The 17,145-nt window shown below is 36.9% G+C and overlaps 1 protein-coding gene across 5 annotated transcripts in view; it reads left to right on the plus strand.

The window, feature by feature from the left end:
- vps50 (VPS50 EARP/GARPII complex subunit) overlaps positions 1-17,145 on the plus strand; it is a 151,844-nt gene that overhangs the window by 120,957 nt on the left and 13,742 nt on the right. For all 5 annotated transcript variants that reach the window (XM_017454791.3, XM_017454795.3, XM_017454792.3 and 2 more), the window contains 2 exons: positions 8,382-8,530; positions 15,884-15,980. In XM_017454791.3, the coding sequence (XP_017310280.1) occupies positions 8,382-8,530; positions 15,884-15,980 (246 nt within the window). The remainder of the gene's footprint in view (positions 1-8,381; positions 8,531-15,883; positions 15,981-17,145) is intronic.

Below are 17,145 nucleotides of genomic sequence, written 5' to 3' on the forward strand. Positions count from 1 at the left end.
ATCTGTCATCACACAGAAATAGAAAGGAGAACCACCGTGGAATTTCATGCATATGCAATTGATTATCAGGTTGTTAGTTAATTATTTCTGTAGTCAATTTCTTGCGTAGTGATATTTCAGATATTGTATTTGAATATTTTTGTTATAGATTTTGTGATTTGTTGTTTAAGGGCATATAACGTTCCTATAGCTTACAGTCTGTGTGCTAACACTTTACAGAACTGACAAAATAACATTTATCCATCCATCCATAAAACCTGTCTGCATATCTGTTCCTTTTCTTTGCCTTTCTTTTCTTCATTTACTGAGCCAGAAAATGAACCCATTCATGAACTCCGATTCAATTCAGCCTTCTGTTTCATCCACTCATTTAATTCCAAAGAGAAGCCACTTTTAGATTTTTTTTCATTAACTTCAGTGCCTCATAACATTTGCTGTATTTGCTGAAAGATTAAATTTGTTCATGTTGCACCACTCATAGCCCTTTTTTCTGATCAGGATGATTATATTTTCCTGTTTGACATTTATGTGGTAATATGGTAAAAGAAGGGCAGGTACACACTTGCTAAATGAAAGACAGAGGATTAGGTTATGCTGGCCTTTGCTGTAACTCTCCTTGTCTTTTCTCTGTACATAATTTAATGATGAATGAAAAGCTGCATGGCGTCCTAACCTGGAATTTGAGCCTCTATGAATGATGATTATGGATATGCTGAATATATTGACCTTAACTGATAAATTGGAGATTGATTAACTTGGCAGCTTTTCGGTATATTTCAGCAAATTCATTTCAGCTCCTGGCTGAGATGAATTTGAAAAGAGGGAAAATCTATCAGAGCCATTTCATAAGCATTGGGTATAGCTCATACAACAATTTGTAATTTCCTGTAAAAGAAAGAAACCACTGGTATACTAACAACCAAACATGGAACAGATCGGCCAAGGAAAACAAAAGCAGTTGATGACAGAAACTGAAAAACAATAGTTTGTGACATCACTAGCAACCTCCACAGAGCAGAGGTGAAGGTATCATAATCCACCATTTGAAAAAGACTTCAAGTGCTGAAATACAAAGGCCATACCACAAGATGCAAACCACTCATGAGCAGTAAGAATTAGAAAGCCAGATTGGAATTCACAAAGAAATACAGAGATGAGCCACAAAAGTTCTGGAACCAAGAGTAACTTCTACCAAAATGATGGAAAGGCCAAAGTTTGGAGAAAGAATGAATCTGCTCATGATCCAAAACATACGAGCTAATCAGTCAAGCATGGGGAATGTAGTGTTATGGATTGGGCTTGCATGGCTGCTTCTGGAACAGGCTCACTAAACTTTATTGATGTAACTCATTCTGTCTGCCAATTTACACAAGAAAAGACTTCATCGGGGGGAAAGTGTAAGGTTTTTGACTGGCCATCTCAATCACCAGACCCTAACCAAGTTGAGCAGCATTTCACCTCCTGAAGAGAAGACTGAACAAAGAAGGCCCCCCCCCACCCCCCAAAAAAAAAAAAAAAAAAAAACAGCTGAAAGAAGCTGCAGTAAAAGCTTGGAAAAGCAACAGACACGAAAAAGGCAACACTTTGGTGATATCAGTGGGTTGCCAGCTTGATGCAGTTATTGTAAGCAAGGAACATACAACCAAATATTAAGTATTATTTACTTTAAGATTGTCTGTCTATTCCTAAACTTTTGCTCAGCTGAAAATTGTGTAGTCTGCCACCAAAGGTGTCATGTTTGAAGTTGTTCAACACAGTTAGATGTAAATATCAGGAAATAAAATCTGAAATTCTGATTTATCATCTCATATCCATCTTTTGATCTCAAACCCAGAGGTCTTCAATGTATAGCGAAAACAATAGTATTGGCCTTGCTGTCCCAATACTTTCTTTTACCCATTTACCCGTATTTACCCATTTATTATTTATTTGTTCTCTGCTGTATGGCATGTATGTTGAAGGCTGGACTCTGACAAACATGACTACTTCTCTACAGTCATGCTGTTTCTACTCGCAGTAGTTTTGTGTAATTTTAAATAAGTAAATAAGTCATTTCCAACAGAGTTTATAACGTGCTGGCATGCAGTTCTTTTACAATAAGTCTATGCTGTATGCATATTGAGGCATTTTGATCGTTGTAGTAAAGGGATTAAATCGGTCTACTTAAAATGTGTTGTTGTTGTTTAATATTACAGAAAATTATCATCTAGAATTCTGTAGTAATATATTCAGATCAAATTATAAATGCATGTAGCTTTTTGTCTATTGTTAAAGCCCTTTTTATCCCAATTAAATGCTGGTATGTTACAAATAACACAATAATAAGCTTTTGCACTTAAGCACTATTTAATTGTTCTACCAAAAGTAAAAGGAAAAAATTTGGGCCAGGGACACATAATTAGTGCATATACAGTATAGTAACATATTTTTCTCTTCTTTTTAATTTTGAGTTACCCACACAATAATTAAATAGCCTGAAATTATGCAGATTTTTGAAATCGATTGGAGTTAATCACAGAATTGTTTGTTTATGTGGACCATCTTTTGATGGAAGCGTTCTCCTGGCTGTTATTTATATACCATAGGAGGAATAGGATTGGATTATTGTTGTTGTTTTTGTTTTTTCAGTTTGTCATTTTAGCAAATACTTTACAAGTGTTGCTTGTGCTGGTGTCTTTAAAAGAGAATACAGGATGTCTCATATTTATATTGATATTGGATTCATTGTAATAGTAGAAAACCAGCTGATGTTTTACCAATAACTTATACCACAAGCTGTTTAAGTCTCGAACCTCATTGATCCAAAGGTATTGTTGAATTTTCTGTAACAGCTGTGACAGTAGTGGCAGCAATGCATATCACAGGTTTATATTAAGGCTCTGTGTTGTATACTATAGTAACGACTCGTACACACTGACGTTTGTGTTGTTGTTGATGTTGGACGACGTTTTCTGTAAGGAGTCTTAGCGCCTGTAACTTTACCTTTTCCAGCACAGGAAAGTCTTCAGGATTGAGAGATATGCAGTGTCTCAGTAGTATGACGAGCTGCATTTTATTTGTCTTATTAACCTCTAGATGAAGAAAGAGCTCATTTGCTGAGGGAGCGACTGTTTATAGCTGTGATAATAGGATCTAACGAGTTTCACAGACATTCCACAACATTAAATGTAACTGTAAATAGATTATAAGTATGCCATGATGTTTTACTCAATCTCAGACTCGCACTTATTCCAGCTTCTTTTAGCTGTTAGTTCCGGCAGCACCAGCATTTCTGCAGTGCAGGTCTTTTCGGTACTATCAATGTTTAACAGCAAGTCATTTATTATCAAATAACACAATCACAGATATGAGTCACCATTTCTTCTTATTGATTTGCTGAAGTTCACTCTCTTTTTTTTACATTTTTTTTTTTATTTTTTTTTTTTTAAACCAAGCCACCACTGAGAATATTGTACATGAATAATAAATTATTATTCTGTAGTCATATTCCATTTCTAAGTAAAATGTACTCCTTTCCAGGTATAATGTTCTAGGCCTGTTTATGATAACACTGTAATGAAAAGCTGTAGAATTAGCTCCATGACAGTATATTTAATCTCATCTCTATTGTGATTACTTTTAGTCCATGCTCAACATTAACATGATATAATCCCTTCTGACAACTGATTATCAGTTTAGCATTGTTATTTTCTCTGTTTGGTGGTATTCATATCCAGGATCACACAAGTCTGCTGTTTTGAATATAATTTTCAGGCTTAATCTTTGGATAGGGCTTTTGGAGTTTGTATAAGATCGTTTGTTGTTCCATTACTTATTATTCCCTTTGCTGCAAAATATAATTTCTAGGTCAAGGCTGCCAAATGGTAATGTCATGGTTTTCAACCGATTATATTTTTGCTGAGGGTTTTTAAAAATTCTTTTTCTACTCGTGTTTAGAGAAACAGATCCATCAGCATCATTTTTAACGCCTTCCCTTTGCATTGCTTTCTCTCGAATACTGTGAAAAATTAATGAAAATTGTCAGTGTAATTTATTAACAGTCATGAATGTGCATGAATGTTGATTCCCAGTTGTTTTTCTTGCCATTATTTATTCAACTTAGTGACGTTCAACATCTCATTGATACTAATTATCAAGCAATTAAAACGTTATTACAGAGAAAATGAAAATATTCAGCATAATATTTTAAAAGTATCTTTATCTGGCTGTCCCAGCAAATTCAACCCAAGAGCAGACTGTTTGATGCAAAAAGAAGTCTCCAAGGATCTGCTAGAAAATCTTGCAACTGTTGGTGTCCACATGTATGCTTCTACAATCAGACGGAGATGTCACAAAATTGACCTGCATGGGAGGTGTGCCAGGAAAAAGCCTTTGCAAGCCTACAGTTTGAAACGGGCAGTACATGCAAGAAAACCCTCAAAATTCTTGCAACTGAAAGAATATTGTATGGAAGAGTGGTAAAAAAATAAAAAAATTCCAGCAAGCCAGTGTCAGAGACTGGTGGACAATTATGCAAGACACCTACAAGAAGTTATTTCTGCTACAGCAGGCAATATTAGCTTCTGAGGCCAAAAGTGTACTGACTTTTTCCACAGAAGAATATTACATTTATTAATATTTCTTTTGAATAAATGATTGAAAAAGGTAATTTTCATTATGGTTTTGTTCAAGTATATCAACTTCATTAATAGGCACTATTTCAAAGCTGATCAAATGTTTGCTTGTCCAAATATGTCAAAAAGGCAACAATTTCCATGGGGTGTACTTAGTTTATATAGATTTCTCTTCTTTAAAGAAATTTAACATAACGCACTTTAAATAAATGTAATTGTCTTACACAGCCATCAGAAAAAATTGTCCAGACACACAGTATTCACGTTCACTGTTAGATGGCTGACACACAGCTGTAGCTTTAACTGAAAGCCAGTGTTTGCTGCTTTTTAATGTCAATCCATTGTCTTGCCTCTCAATTCCTTCTGATTAAACAAAGGTAATTCCCACCAATCATACTAATAGTCTTTTAATGTTGATGGTCAGCTATATCCATATGTTAAAAACATATGAAAAACCTTGGCTCTTGCCTTTCTGTTGTTAGAGGCAGTCTTCACTGTATAAGAACCATCGCCAAGGTCAAACTTCTCTTTTTTTTGACTTAAAGAAAATCTTTCATGCGTTCATTTCCTCGTGCAGTGACTTCTGCAACTCGGTATACATCAAGTGTAATCAGTGCTTATTGTCCTGTTTACAGTGCAGAATGCTGCTGCCAGGTCACTCACAGGAACCCAAGAGAGAGCATTGTACACCCCTGCATGCATCACTTTATTGCCGCTCCACTCAAAGTACTTTCATTTGGCTTTTAATGGATTTGCTGCTGCTTTGCTTGTATTGCTAATTTACTCACATTTCAATCACTCAAAGATCCTTGAGGTCTTTCTTTCAGACTGTGTTCACCGCTTCAATGTAAAGCTGAAACATGAAGGGTGATTACGCTTTTACAGTTTCAATATTTACATCCAGCCTTAGTCCTATATTTACACGCTCTCATTTGAACAGGTCCAGTATGGAATAGTGTTTGTTTCTGTGCTACAATTAAGTATTGTACTTTCCATAGTACCTATCTTGTTGGTACTTTTTACTTAATGTGTACTGTTACATTTTTTTACTGTTATTTTTATTCCTCTTTTATTATTCCTGGCATCGATTTTCAAGTGATGAACACCATTCTTCCAAAAGATTTTCCCACAGTTAGTGTTTTGATGATGGTGGTGAAGTGCGCTCAGTCCAAAATCTCCCACGTGTTCAGTTGGATTGAGATCTGGTGACTTTGAAGGCCATGGCTTATTATTTACATCATTTTCATCCTCATCAACCCATTCAGTGAGTCCCTATGACGTGTGGTTTGGGGTGGGTTCATCCTGGATGAGACCACTCCCATCAGGATAGAAATGTTCCATCATGGGGTAAAGGTGATAAGTCAGAGAAACTTTGTATTGATTTGCATTGCTCTTCTGATGGGACAAATGGACACAACCTTGCAAGGGAAAATGAATGACCCCTACTGCATAACAGAGCCACCAGTCTCCCTCACTGTAGGGTTCTAGCTTTGAGGGATGTACTGTTCTCTTGGACGCAACACACAAGGACTTGCCACTTTTTTACTTTTCTTCATTGCAATTTCAAGCCTTGTTTACTGAAGTCATTCTCATTGATCAAAATGCAGATCCCCCTTTAGTCACTTTTGTGCATCTTTGTGACTGAAGGATGTTAGGATGTTATTCCCTTTGTTGTATCAAGCAGTGCACCTTTCTGGAAGCATCTGTGCTAATACTTCTCCAATCATTTATTCAGTTTTATGTTGTCATTCATCTGTATATAAGATAAAATCTCACTTTCACTGCTATGACAGTTCTTTGGGTCTCCTTTCTTCCAAAAAACTGGTAAAATGGGCCAAATCCTAATCATGTTCTCAACTGCACATTGTACATGTACAGGAAATGGACATAAAAAGTACAGTGGTGTGCAGTTGTAATGCTGCCTAAAGGCTTTCAAGACACAGTGTTGTGATGTTAAATGCTGACAGTTAGCACCACAGGAGGCTTTCTACACACTCCCTGCTACAAACACATGGTCCCATAGCATGCAAGACTACGTTATTATACACTCACCAACCATCGCCATGCTTGTTGGTGCCAGACAGGCTGGTTCGGGTATTTCAGAAACTGGTGCATCTAGATTTTACACAGAGTGGTGTGAAAAACAAAAAAACATTCAGCGAGCAGCATTTCTGCAGATAGAAACACCTTGTTGATGAGGGAGGTAAAAAGAGAATGATAACACTGGTTCTGGAAGTGGTGACTCAATGGTGGAGGTTCTGGGTTACTGAATAGAAGGTCAGAGGTTCAAAACCCAGCACTGCCAAGTTGCCCTTGTTGGCTCTTGAGCAAGCTCTCTGTTCCAGGGAAGTGGCATCATGGCTTACCCTGCACTCTGACCCAAGCTTCCAAACAAGCTGGGATATGCAAAGAAAAGAATTTCACTGTGCTGCAATATATGTGTGACAAAATAATGGCTACTACTTCTAGTTGACAGGAAGCCTCAAATAACTACTCTTTACAACTGTGGTGAGCAGAAAAGCATTTGAGAACACAACACTGAACATTGAGGTGGATGGGTTTCAACAGCAGAAGATAACATCAGGTTCAACACTTGTCAGATAAGAACTGGAATCTAACGATACAGTTCGTATAGGCTCACTGAAACTGGACAGCTGAAGATTGGAAAAAGACCCGCCAATGTTCAGATTATATGGGAACCACCTGAAAGCTATGCTTTTCTGTTCTTTTTCCAGCTACTGTAAAGCAGCAGTCAGAGCAAACATGAATAGAATTCACATGGCAGAAAAGCCATTTGACTGAAAGGGAAAGGATGTGGTTTGTGAAAGATGCACATATGTTTCAAATCGCAGTTACTTTCACTTCACTCCGACTTTATCTAGGTGGACTTTAACCTGTGTGCCTCAGTTTTCAAAACAACAGGGAGGACTGTGAATTCTGGTCGCATTGTACTGTTAGAATAGAGGGCTTTTTGTGTTAAAATTTAGTTTTTCTCCCTGCTAGAATTTTTTCTTTTAGCAGTGTTGGCTCCTTTGTGTAATGCGTTAACTAACTCAGAAAAGTTTTGAGTGTGATTTTGAGTTAGTAAATGATGAATATTTTCTATGCATTGAGTTGCCCTTGAGCCCATGTATAATCCTGTACTAAGCATTGTCTTAGTCATCAGTGCAGCTCCTTCCTGTGCGACCATATCGCTGAACCTTTTTGTAATTTTGCAGCTTGGCATAGGAGAGATGTGAAAAAAGCTTTAAATTATGACTTTTAAGTTGCTGATGTCATTGCAGTGCCCCGTAGTGTTAACAGATTTTAGTCCGTTTCTATTACCGTTCTGTGAGGAAAAACGTGCTGATTTAAATACGCTATTTATTTTCCTTTGCTAATGTGTAGTAATGTGTGATTTGGATTTAAGCCCAGTAGTAATGATAATCCTGGGAATAATGTTCAATCGTGTTCAATTTACTTCTAGTCTGCACACAGCTATATGACGTAATTAAGTGTAGCTTACGTTGTTGTAGCCTGACACTGCATTAAATTCCTGCTCGGCACAGAAGTGCTGTGTTAGCGCCAAGAAAATGATGAGAGATGATGTGTGGCCTGCTGTTTTGCTATGATGACGCTGCTATTTTATTTTATTTTATTTTATTTATTTATTTTAGGTTCTGCTGATTTCTGGTTTGTGTTTATGTACTTATTCAATTGAGAGTTGCTGTAGCTTTTAGGAAAGTAAAACTTTGACCTTTGCTCTTTTGTGTGTGTGTTTGTGTGTAGGAGGCAGGAGGAGAGAATGTAGCCACCCATGGACCCTCTGAGGACCGAAAGGAGAAGGTGCCCAGCCCTCACCTGAGCCAGTTGGTGGTTCTGACAGCCAGTAGCACGCTGTATGGTCTAGCAGAGCGCGTAGTCGCCACAGAGTCACTGTAAGTGCACCACTTCTGTCCTTTTGCATTTTTATTCATCCAAATATTTACCTTCTGTTGCAATTTAACCAGTCACAAACATTTATGAAAATTACTTAGCTCAAGGAAGCTTATCAGACCAGGGACTTGCTAGGGTGATAGAGATGTTAGTTCAGAAAAGCGGAGTGTCTTCAGATTTTCATTGATTTGATTAGTGTAGACTTGATTAGTGAAGTGAAGACATTGGACACAAGGACAAAGAATCGTGGTTTTTTTTTTATTCTGCTTCAAGATCAAAACCTGTGACTCATCCAGGGTTAATTACACTAGTCAAAAGTGGTAATGTGATGCACCACTATGCAAAAGACAGAGTTATCTCCAAAGGACACAAATCTCTGTCTATTTTTCCAATCCAAACAATTCACACATCAATACACATCAAAACATTCACACATCAATAACAATAATAAACTATCACTTGATTTTTAAATCTCTAAAATCTGAGAATTTGACATTAGTTTATTTAATATTTTTTTAACCATGTTCTGTCCTATTTTCAATCCAAAGTAACTCATATTATGTGTGCAGCTCCAACCATGTCTTTTCAAAATGGCAGGTTTCCACGTGCACTAAACTGATGCTGTGTGTAAACCCAAACTGATTTGCTTCCATTTGCTGTGAAAAAATATCCTCTGGGGTGTCCTTAAGAAAAGGCTAACTTTGAAGCATTACTTTTCTTAGCGATTACAAAATGAGAGCTGAGGCACTGAGTCATACATTGTGTAAATATCTTGTGATGCTCTTGCGCACATCAGTGAAGTTTCCTGGTGTCCTTGGATGTTCGGGGTCTTGGTCGGTGTACACAGCTGTAGCTAATCAGACCATGACTTGTGTTCGAGTGGCATTATTCTACACTTCTCAATGAATGTTATTCTCTTAGTCCAAAGTCATCTTGAAACTTTCTCAGCTGCAGCAGTGACGTTCTGGATGGCTTTCCATCTCTTCTCACCTGAGATCTCCAATATTCTGTAGTCCACAGGTGTTCTTGTTGGGGGCCAGATGGAGAAAAGATATGTAGTCAGAGGTAGCAGACTCTGTATTCGTTCAAATAAATTAATAATATGCCTACTTGATTAGCACCTTTGCCTTTTTCATTGAAGTGACTAACTCAGTAGTTGGGGTTTAAGGGCTTTCTGCTTAATGCCTGAAAGTGTTGTGTAAATATGTCCCTGGGACTGCTGAATTGTTGTCGAGTTGTGTGCAAGTCCTGTTGTAGAGAATTGCATTTTCATTACAGAAAATGTTTTGCACACACAAAAAGCGAACAGCTGAGCCATGTCTGTTAGTGCTCTCATTATGCACATGCTTTGCATGATTCTTGCTGCTTTAGGTTACGTGAAAAATATTCCATTCGCAGCGTGACTGTTTCTCGGACAATTGATGCTTTATATTTTATATCTTTTCTAGTCTCGCTCTCTGCAAAAGGTTTCCCATTCTTGACTATAAGTTGAGCTAGCCCGTGCTCTACATAGTAAGCATGAAAAATAATTGCTGCTGTTGTGTTGTGGTGAAACAGCCTGGCTGCCAGTTGTTTCACCCTCTGTTCTCATTCAGCACCAATGCACATCTTGGAAAAAGTGATGTTTCATTTCTTTAATTGCTAAACTCCTGAACTACCACAACTGATTCCTGACAAACTAAACAGACACGCTTCCCTCTGCGATATGAAAACAAATCAATCACAATATGCCACATATCAATTCAATAGGTTCAGTGTAGCATCCAATCATTTTAGCTTAGCATCAAATTATTCCAGTTTAGCGTCAAATCAGATCAATTAATGTAGAACAGAACTGTCAAGAATTATGACAATATGTCATCTATGGTGACCTCATGTTACATAATGTAGTTAGCGTTATAGCTGTCTGTGTGCGTTTGAAGATGAATAAAACACTGCAGTGTCGAACCTGAGCATGAGCACCTATCTCAGTACCCTACCTCAAACCATGTTGAGGTAAGTTTAGCTAATTTACTAACATTACCTGGCTATATTTAAGTTCATTTTTACTTTTTAGTACTTGAGTATAATTAAAAGACTTTAAACTGGGGGCATGGTGGCTAGTGGTTTGCACGTTTGCCTTGCTCGTTCGGGGTTGGAGGTTTGAATCCCACCTCCGCCCTGTGTACACGGCGTTTGCTTATTCTCCCCGTTCTTTAGGGGTTTCCTCTGGGCACTCCGGTTTCCTCCCACAGTCCAAAGACATGCGTATTTGGCTGATTGGCATTTCCAAATTGTCCGTAGAATGTGTGAGTGCCCCTAGATAGGCTTCAGGCTCTCCCGGGACCCTGTGTAGGATAAATGCATAGTATGGAAAATGGATGGATACAGAATCTGTACTTTCACTTGAGTATAATTTCTCAATACTTTGTCCATCCCTGCTTCTTCCTCTCATGGGTGTCCTCCAGGAATTTATCTCATAGCACCATCAATTCCTGTAGGATGACACTCTTTGTTGACTCAGAGACCAGCACTATTTCAGGGCTCAGAGATGTCTTACTCATATGCTGGGGAAACCTCAGCTGTTTTTCCGTGTTAACCAACAAATGCTTTTTTATATGCTTAAACTAACACAAAGGAGAAGCCAAGACTTTCATCTCATATTGTACTTCAAAAATTACTAAACTAGCTCTGTTATTGTCTTTGGACCAAACTTTACACTTCATTTAGTCCAGATTGTGGAAAACCTTCAATCTTTTTTTTTTACCAAGATAAAATTCAAGTTATCATGTAATAACAGTTAAGAACGCATGACTTCATGCATGCATACAAAGATATACACTCTTGAAAGACTGTAAATGTATTCATTCATCAGATCTTGAATCTTTCCTTTAAGGTTTGTTTGTGATTTGTGCATACATCAGATTTAAAAACAAAAAAATAGTTTCAAATTGATATAGCATCCTCTGGTAGCTTTCTGAAAGTGTGGTCTTGTGGTTCAGAGGTGCACAAATTCATCATGAGGCCATACGGCATACCATTCCATTATTTTTACTGGATTAAAAAAAAGTTCCATGAATGCTGAAGATTTTTAGACAAGTAAGTTATATATGAATGAATATTTGATTCATAGAGTCAGTCCGTTCTGTCATTTTTCTTCTAGCGGTTACAGAAAGGAATGGGGGCAAGTCCTCCGAGACAAACCACGCTCACATAGGTAACTGGTCATATATTCCTTGAGTAAAATCCCAGATTACTCGCCAAATTGCTGTGTTTGGCCTTTTTTTTCTTAAGGGTCAGTTTTATCCATTAAACGGTGCAATGTTGTGGATTCTGATGGCTTGCCTGCATCCCCACTAATCCAAATGAGGGCCAACCTTTGGATGACTTCTGGACTGTTAAATCACTGTTTACTTTGAAATCCCTTTCTTGACATTTGGCTGCTGGTTTTTCTTTCTGCATTTTTTGTCTCATCACTTATCTTCTCTGTCTCGCTCTCGCTTTCTCTCCCTCTTCTTTTGTCCCTGGAGCTGAGTGACTGACGAGCTGCTGGAGCTGCATGCCATAATCCAGAGCTCAAAGATATGGCCATCTAGGATGCCAGATGGCGTTCAGTGCATGCCAGGCTTAAAGCCTACAATCAAACATCCAACAGTTTATGGGAAAGCTGTGCAGGAATTTCATCGTGGATTTCCTTACATTAGTAACATGCCTTTTCCCAATTGAATGGCACTGCCAAACAACTGAAGTGGTAGTTGATATTCCTCTTAGCCCTCCATGTGAAGCATGCACATGCTTTGAATGCACTTAATAGTTCCACTACCATAGGGCCCATTTCATAAGAGGTGAGCTCCAGTACCACACTCTCTCATGCTTAATGGAATAATCAGTGAAGGACAGAAATCCTGTGCAGGGATCAAGATAAGAGGTGACAAAGATAAGGGCTGGAAACGGGCTCCTCAGAGTGACCTGAATAACTTTAAAATTACAGTTTAAAACTCCCTCTCATATTCCTGCGAAATTATTTTTTCCAGTTCCAGCTTTCATTTTGTTTTTGAATATGCCAGAAATGCAAAGAAAACAAAAAAAATGCTCTGTTATGGCATGTTTCTTTTAACATCTTTCTACCGACCTGCTGACTAGATGATAAATAATTTATGTCGGACCATATGAGAATGTATTTTCCTTGACAGTTTGCATTAAAAAAAATTCTACGTTTACTTTAGCTTGTAATGGGTTTAGTTTTGTGGGTCATCACTCTCTTTCTATTTATGAATTATAAATAGCTGACTAATTACATACTTCCTATTTTTTTCATATTATTAGTTCAAATTGTTGAAACCAACAACATATTTAAAGTGAGGTAATAACAAAATTGCTCAAATAGGCTGTTATAATATTTAAGTAAGACAACTGACATCATATGTATGAATGTGGTATTATAAATGTGCAGGTTTTATTGCACTTGTTTCTAAATAATTTTTTTCAGGTGTCCACTTTTTGGTTTTTTGTGACTTTCTCTGTCTGTTTTCAGAAATGTTTCTTCTACTCTTTGTCTGAGTTTCTTCAATTCTTGAATGATGTTTTTTGATAATGGTGTCTTTATTAGCACATTGATATTTTTTCATACTCCTCAATGGCTTTGTGAAAGAACAATATTTTCTTGATAGTTTCTTGTGATAGCTGCTTTCCAGAATCCAACTGACTTTTAACTTAACTGTTCACAGAAAACTACTTGAGTTTGAACCTGGTTGAATTTTTCATGTCTTCTATAAGACTTAAAAAGAAAATTGTTTTTGACTGGTTTGAAGTCATTAAATTGCTTAATGAATCAAACATAAATTCTAGAATCAAAGTATATTTTTACACTTTGTTCCACACATAAACCAAGGGGTACAATGTATGTTATTTATGTTGATTTGTTCTGTTTGTTTTTAATTATATGTGAGGTGGCCTGGTGAAAAAACTTTTCTGAACTGAACTATGCTTCTCGTTTTTGTTTTTATTTATTTATTTATTTATTTATTTATTTATTTATTTATTTATTTTAAGATTCATTGTCTTAGCTTCAAGGAAACATTTAATATTTGTTTACGTTAAAGGGAGATTGCATTTAAAGATCGCATTCCAATTCCAACATGTTGTCTAAAATCCCTTTAATTTATTGATTTAATTTCCATTTTAATTAAAAATGTAATTAACCGAATATAAAAATAGTAGATATGACTGTATGATGGAAAATGAGTACAGATCATCCATTTCTTGTGGTTCATGACAGTCATAACATTTCACAAACCAGAGCTTTAACATCACTCTTGACTTTTTCTTACATTAGACCTAAAATAATCGCTGATTAATCCAGTGAGTTTTTATTCTGTTGGCTAAATTTCTAATTTTATAAAATAGCATTAATAAATAAATAAATAAACTTTGTTTATTGCTATCTGTGCATTGCAGATCATTTGACTGCTGTTATTTTAGAGCATTTACATACTGAATCTATTAGGATATAAGTCCACTTCATCATCCAAAAATTTGATAAAAGCATGACATTCATTGTTGTATAAAAGCAAACGTAGCCAGTGTTTTTACAGCAGTGTTTGTTTCTTGCTTACTTAATGTGATTTCTGCAGACAGAAAGCACAGACAAGGTTTATAAAGTAATAAAAATACAAATATTTCAGTGTCATCAAAGTATGCTAGGCAGAAAAAAAAATAATTTTGCTCATAAAGTAATTTTTTAAATCTCTTTTGCCTGAATCCAGCCGCAGTGACATCTGACAGGTTTTCTCAGACTGCCACACAAATATAACTGTCTACATCATGTTATTTCATACAGCTCTGTTTCTCTGGAAACGTGTTTGCTCTCGACAGTGGCATGGTCATGCACAGTGCATGCATGAACAAAGGAAAAGCTTATTTGCAGACTGGTGTGGACAGTTCCAGGCACAACATGGTTACATGCATGGACTCCTGAGGTGCAGTCTGGCTAGCAGCTGTCGAAAATGTCATTAATAGAAAGATGACAGTTTTTGATTGCATACCTGCATTCAGCCTTATTTTAGTGGCTGATATTGAGAGTACAAAAGATTTTGTACTTTGTATAAAAGAAACAGAGTGATGAGTGTATCATTGTGTGTGTATGTGTCTGTGTGTCCTGTACATTGTCTCTGTGTATATCCTTTTAGCTTGACAGCAGTTCATTTATAGGCATTCCTGTTGACAAGTTCAGGACATGTACTGAATAGTTGCTGATCCTCAGCCAAATACATCAGCATTTACTGACCTTGCGCCAGGCTACAGGAAATGCATGGCAAGCTCTGGAAATAGAGATTCAGAGTGGCCTTATGTCAGTCTATACTATTTATTTTATTTAATTTCTAAAAGCAATTGAGTGGCAGAGCCACAGCTGAATGCAAATCAGTGTACAGCAAGGTTAAATCTGCACAGCCAACTTCTGTACCAAAGGCTCTTTCAAGTGTGAAAATTCAATTTCTTGTAGCGTTATTTTTGTTGCATGCCAATGCAGTTGACCTTGTATTACAATCATGCTCTTTTGGAACCGTTAATTTGTTTTCCCTTGAGAAACATTATGAAAGGTTTGCTGAGCCAAATGTGATGCTAAGTAAGACTATAAGTGGACACTTATAGTTTATATATTAACCAGCATATATGAATTATAAATGAGTGTTTCTTCCAGCATCTGTATTTATTTGTGTAGTTTCCAGCTGTGCTGAGCCAAAAATCAGGGATTTAGTGATTACTGCATTCTTTAGCTTAATGACCTGTCTGTTTTCTTCAAGGCTAAATAATATCATTCATTTTGATTAAGGAAATAGTTAACATGTTACCAATTGATTTTCTTGTATCAGTAATAGTAATTCATTGCTTTCATTACATTTCATCACATTTCATCATTTATATTCATACATTGCGTATTTATATTCCAGAGTACAAATGAATGATCTAAATGAAGATATTCATTCATTCCATCATTTATTTCATTGATTCATTGTTTCATTCCCTCATTTCTTCATTCAGTTGTTCCTTTGTTTGTTCATTTGTTTATTCATAAAGCATCACTAAATCACTAACCCTCTCTTCTTCTGCTTCCTCATGTTTCAGTTGCTAATATTACTGAACCAGTGTATATGTATTTTCTGTAGATGGATACTTGCGGTCATATGGGCCTGAAAATGAGTCACAGAAGAAAACAATCGTGTAGCTAGTAAAACCGTGTTTGGGGAATGTGGTGTCATGCTTCGGCTGGTGAAATAGCTCTGAACGTATCTGACCCCAGATGTAAGCCCCGTGTGCAGCCTCTTAGTGACACGTAAAAAAAGATGCTAGTGACGTAACCCTGTTTCTCCCTGCAGTGTGTTCCTGGCTGAACAGTTTGAGCTACTTCAGCCTCATCTGGACACCATGATGCCTCCAGCCAAGAAGCCTTTCCTGCAGCAGTTCTACTCCCAGGTCAGACTCCTTCAACTCTATTTATGGACTTGCCCTTTTCTGTCCCCTTCATCAAAAACCTTATGTTTGTCTCTCTGTGCCTGGCTGGCTGAGGTAGTTGTGGTTCCTCAGCACATGGTGACGAGGTTGTTATCAGAGCTTTAAATTGCTGCTACTAAGTCTTGCTCTCATTCCTCCTCTCCACTGGGGTGATAAATGTAGCAATGATTTTCTGGACACCGTTTTTGCCCAGCTTTTAACTAAATGACCTTCATAACTTCTCTGTGCTGCAGCAATTCACAGACCTATTGCTGTAATTTAGGAATTTATATGCCTTCACATATCTTCACATATAGTTAAGTGCAAAAGATTGCATATTTCATTGTTTCTGGGTGGGGAAAAAATTATTGCACCTCTATACAGATTTCTTTTCTTTCTTTCTTTTTTTTTTTAACACAAACATTACATTATGAAAAGAAATATGTGTATGTGTATCTTTCACCAAAATGTAATTGACTATAAACAAAGAGGCAGTGATGAGAACAAAAGGTGGGAATACAAATTTTGAGAGAATATTTACATCAGTGCCACTATCTATGGTTTAGCCATAGCATTTACCATTTTTGACTCTTTGCTACAGTGATATGGGAGACACTTCAAAACTGTGTTTTAATGTTTTTTCAGCTAAAGCAGTGCTCAGAATAAATGAAAATAAAATTCACCCGCAGAAAGGCCAGTTCGACGAAGGGTTAAGGACATCTGATGTGAAGGCTCAAAAAGTTTTTGGTTACTTTCGCCTACCACTGGTTTCATCTAGGTGAACTTTGACCTGTGAAGTGAGCCAGTAAAACCCAAGAAGGCGAGGAATATGAGTGGGTTGTTTGGTTATTAACAATTTGCACGAGCTGCTTATTATTAAATAGCACTCATGCCAGATTTTAGCTCTGCAGCTTTCTTGATGTTGCTTAACACACATCTGAAAAAGAATAAAAATAAATTAGTTGTCTTCTCCACGGATATATGCTTGGGTTTTGTGCTTTATCTCTCTGCTTGCTAGGAGTTTTACAGTTTGCATTGTTGGCACCTCTCTATTTAGTATCAGTATAATCTTTGTGTCAGATTCAGAAATGCAAATGTATGTCATTTTCCACTGTTAATACCTTCCATACACCATTTGACCATTTCT

This window comes from Ictalurus punctatus, chromosome 24 (assembly GCF_001660625.3).
Source record: "Ictalurus punctatus breed USDA103 chromosome 24, Coco_2.0, whole genome shotgun sequence".
In the NCBI taxonomy this organism is placed as follows: Eukaryota; Metazoa; Chordata; class Actinopteri; order Siluriformes; family Ictaluridae; genus Ictalurus; species Ictalurus punctatus.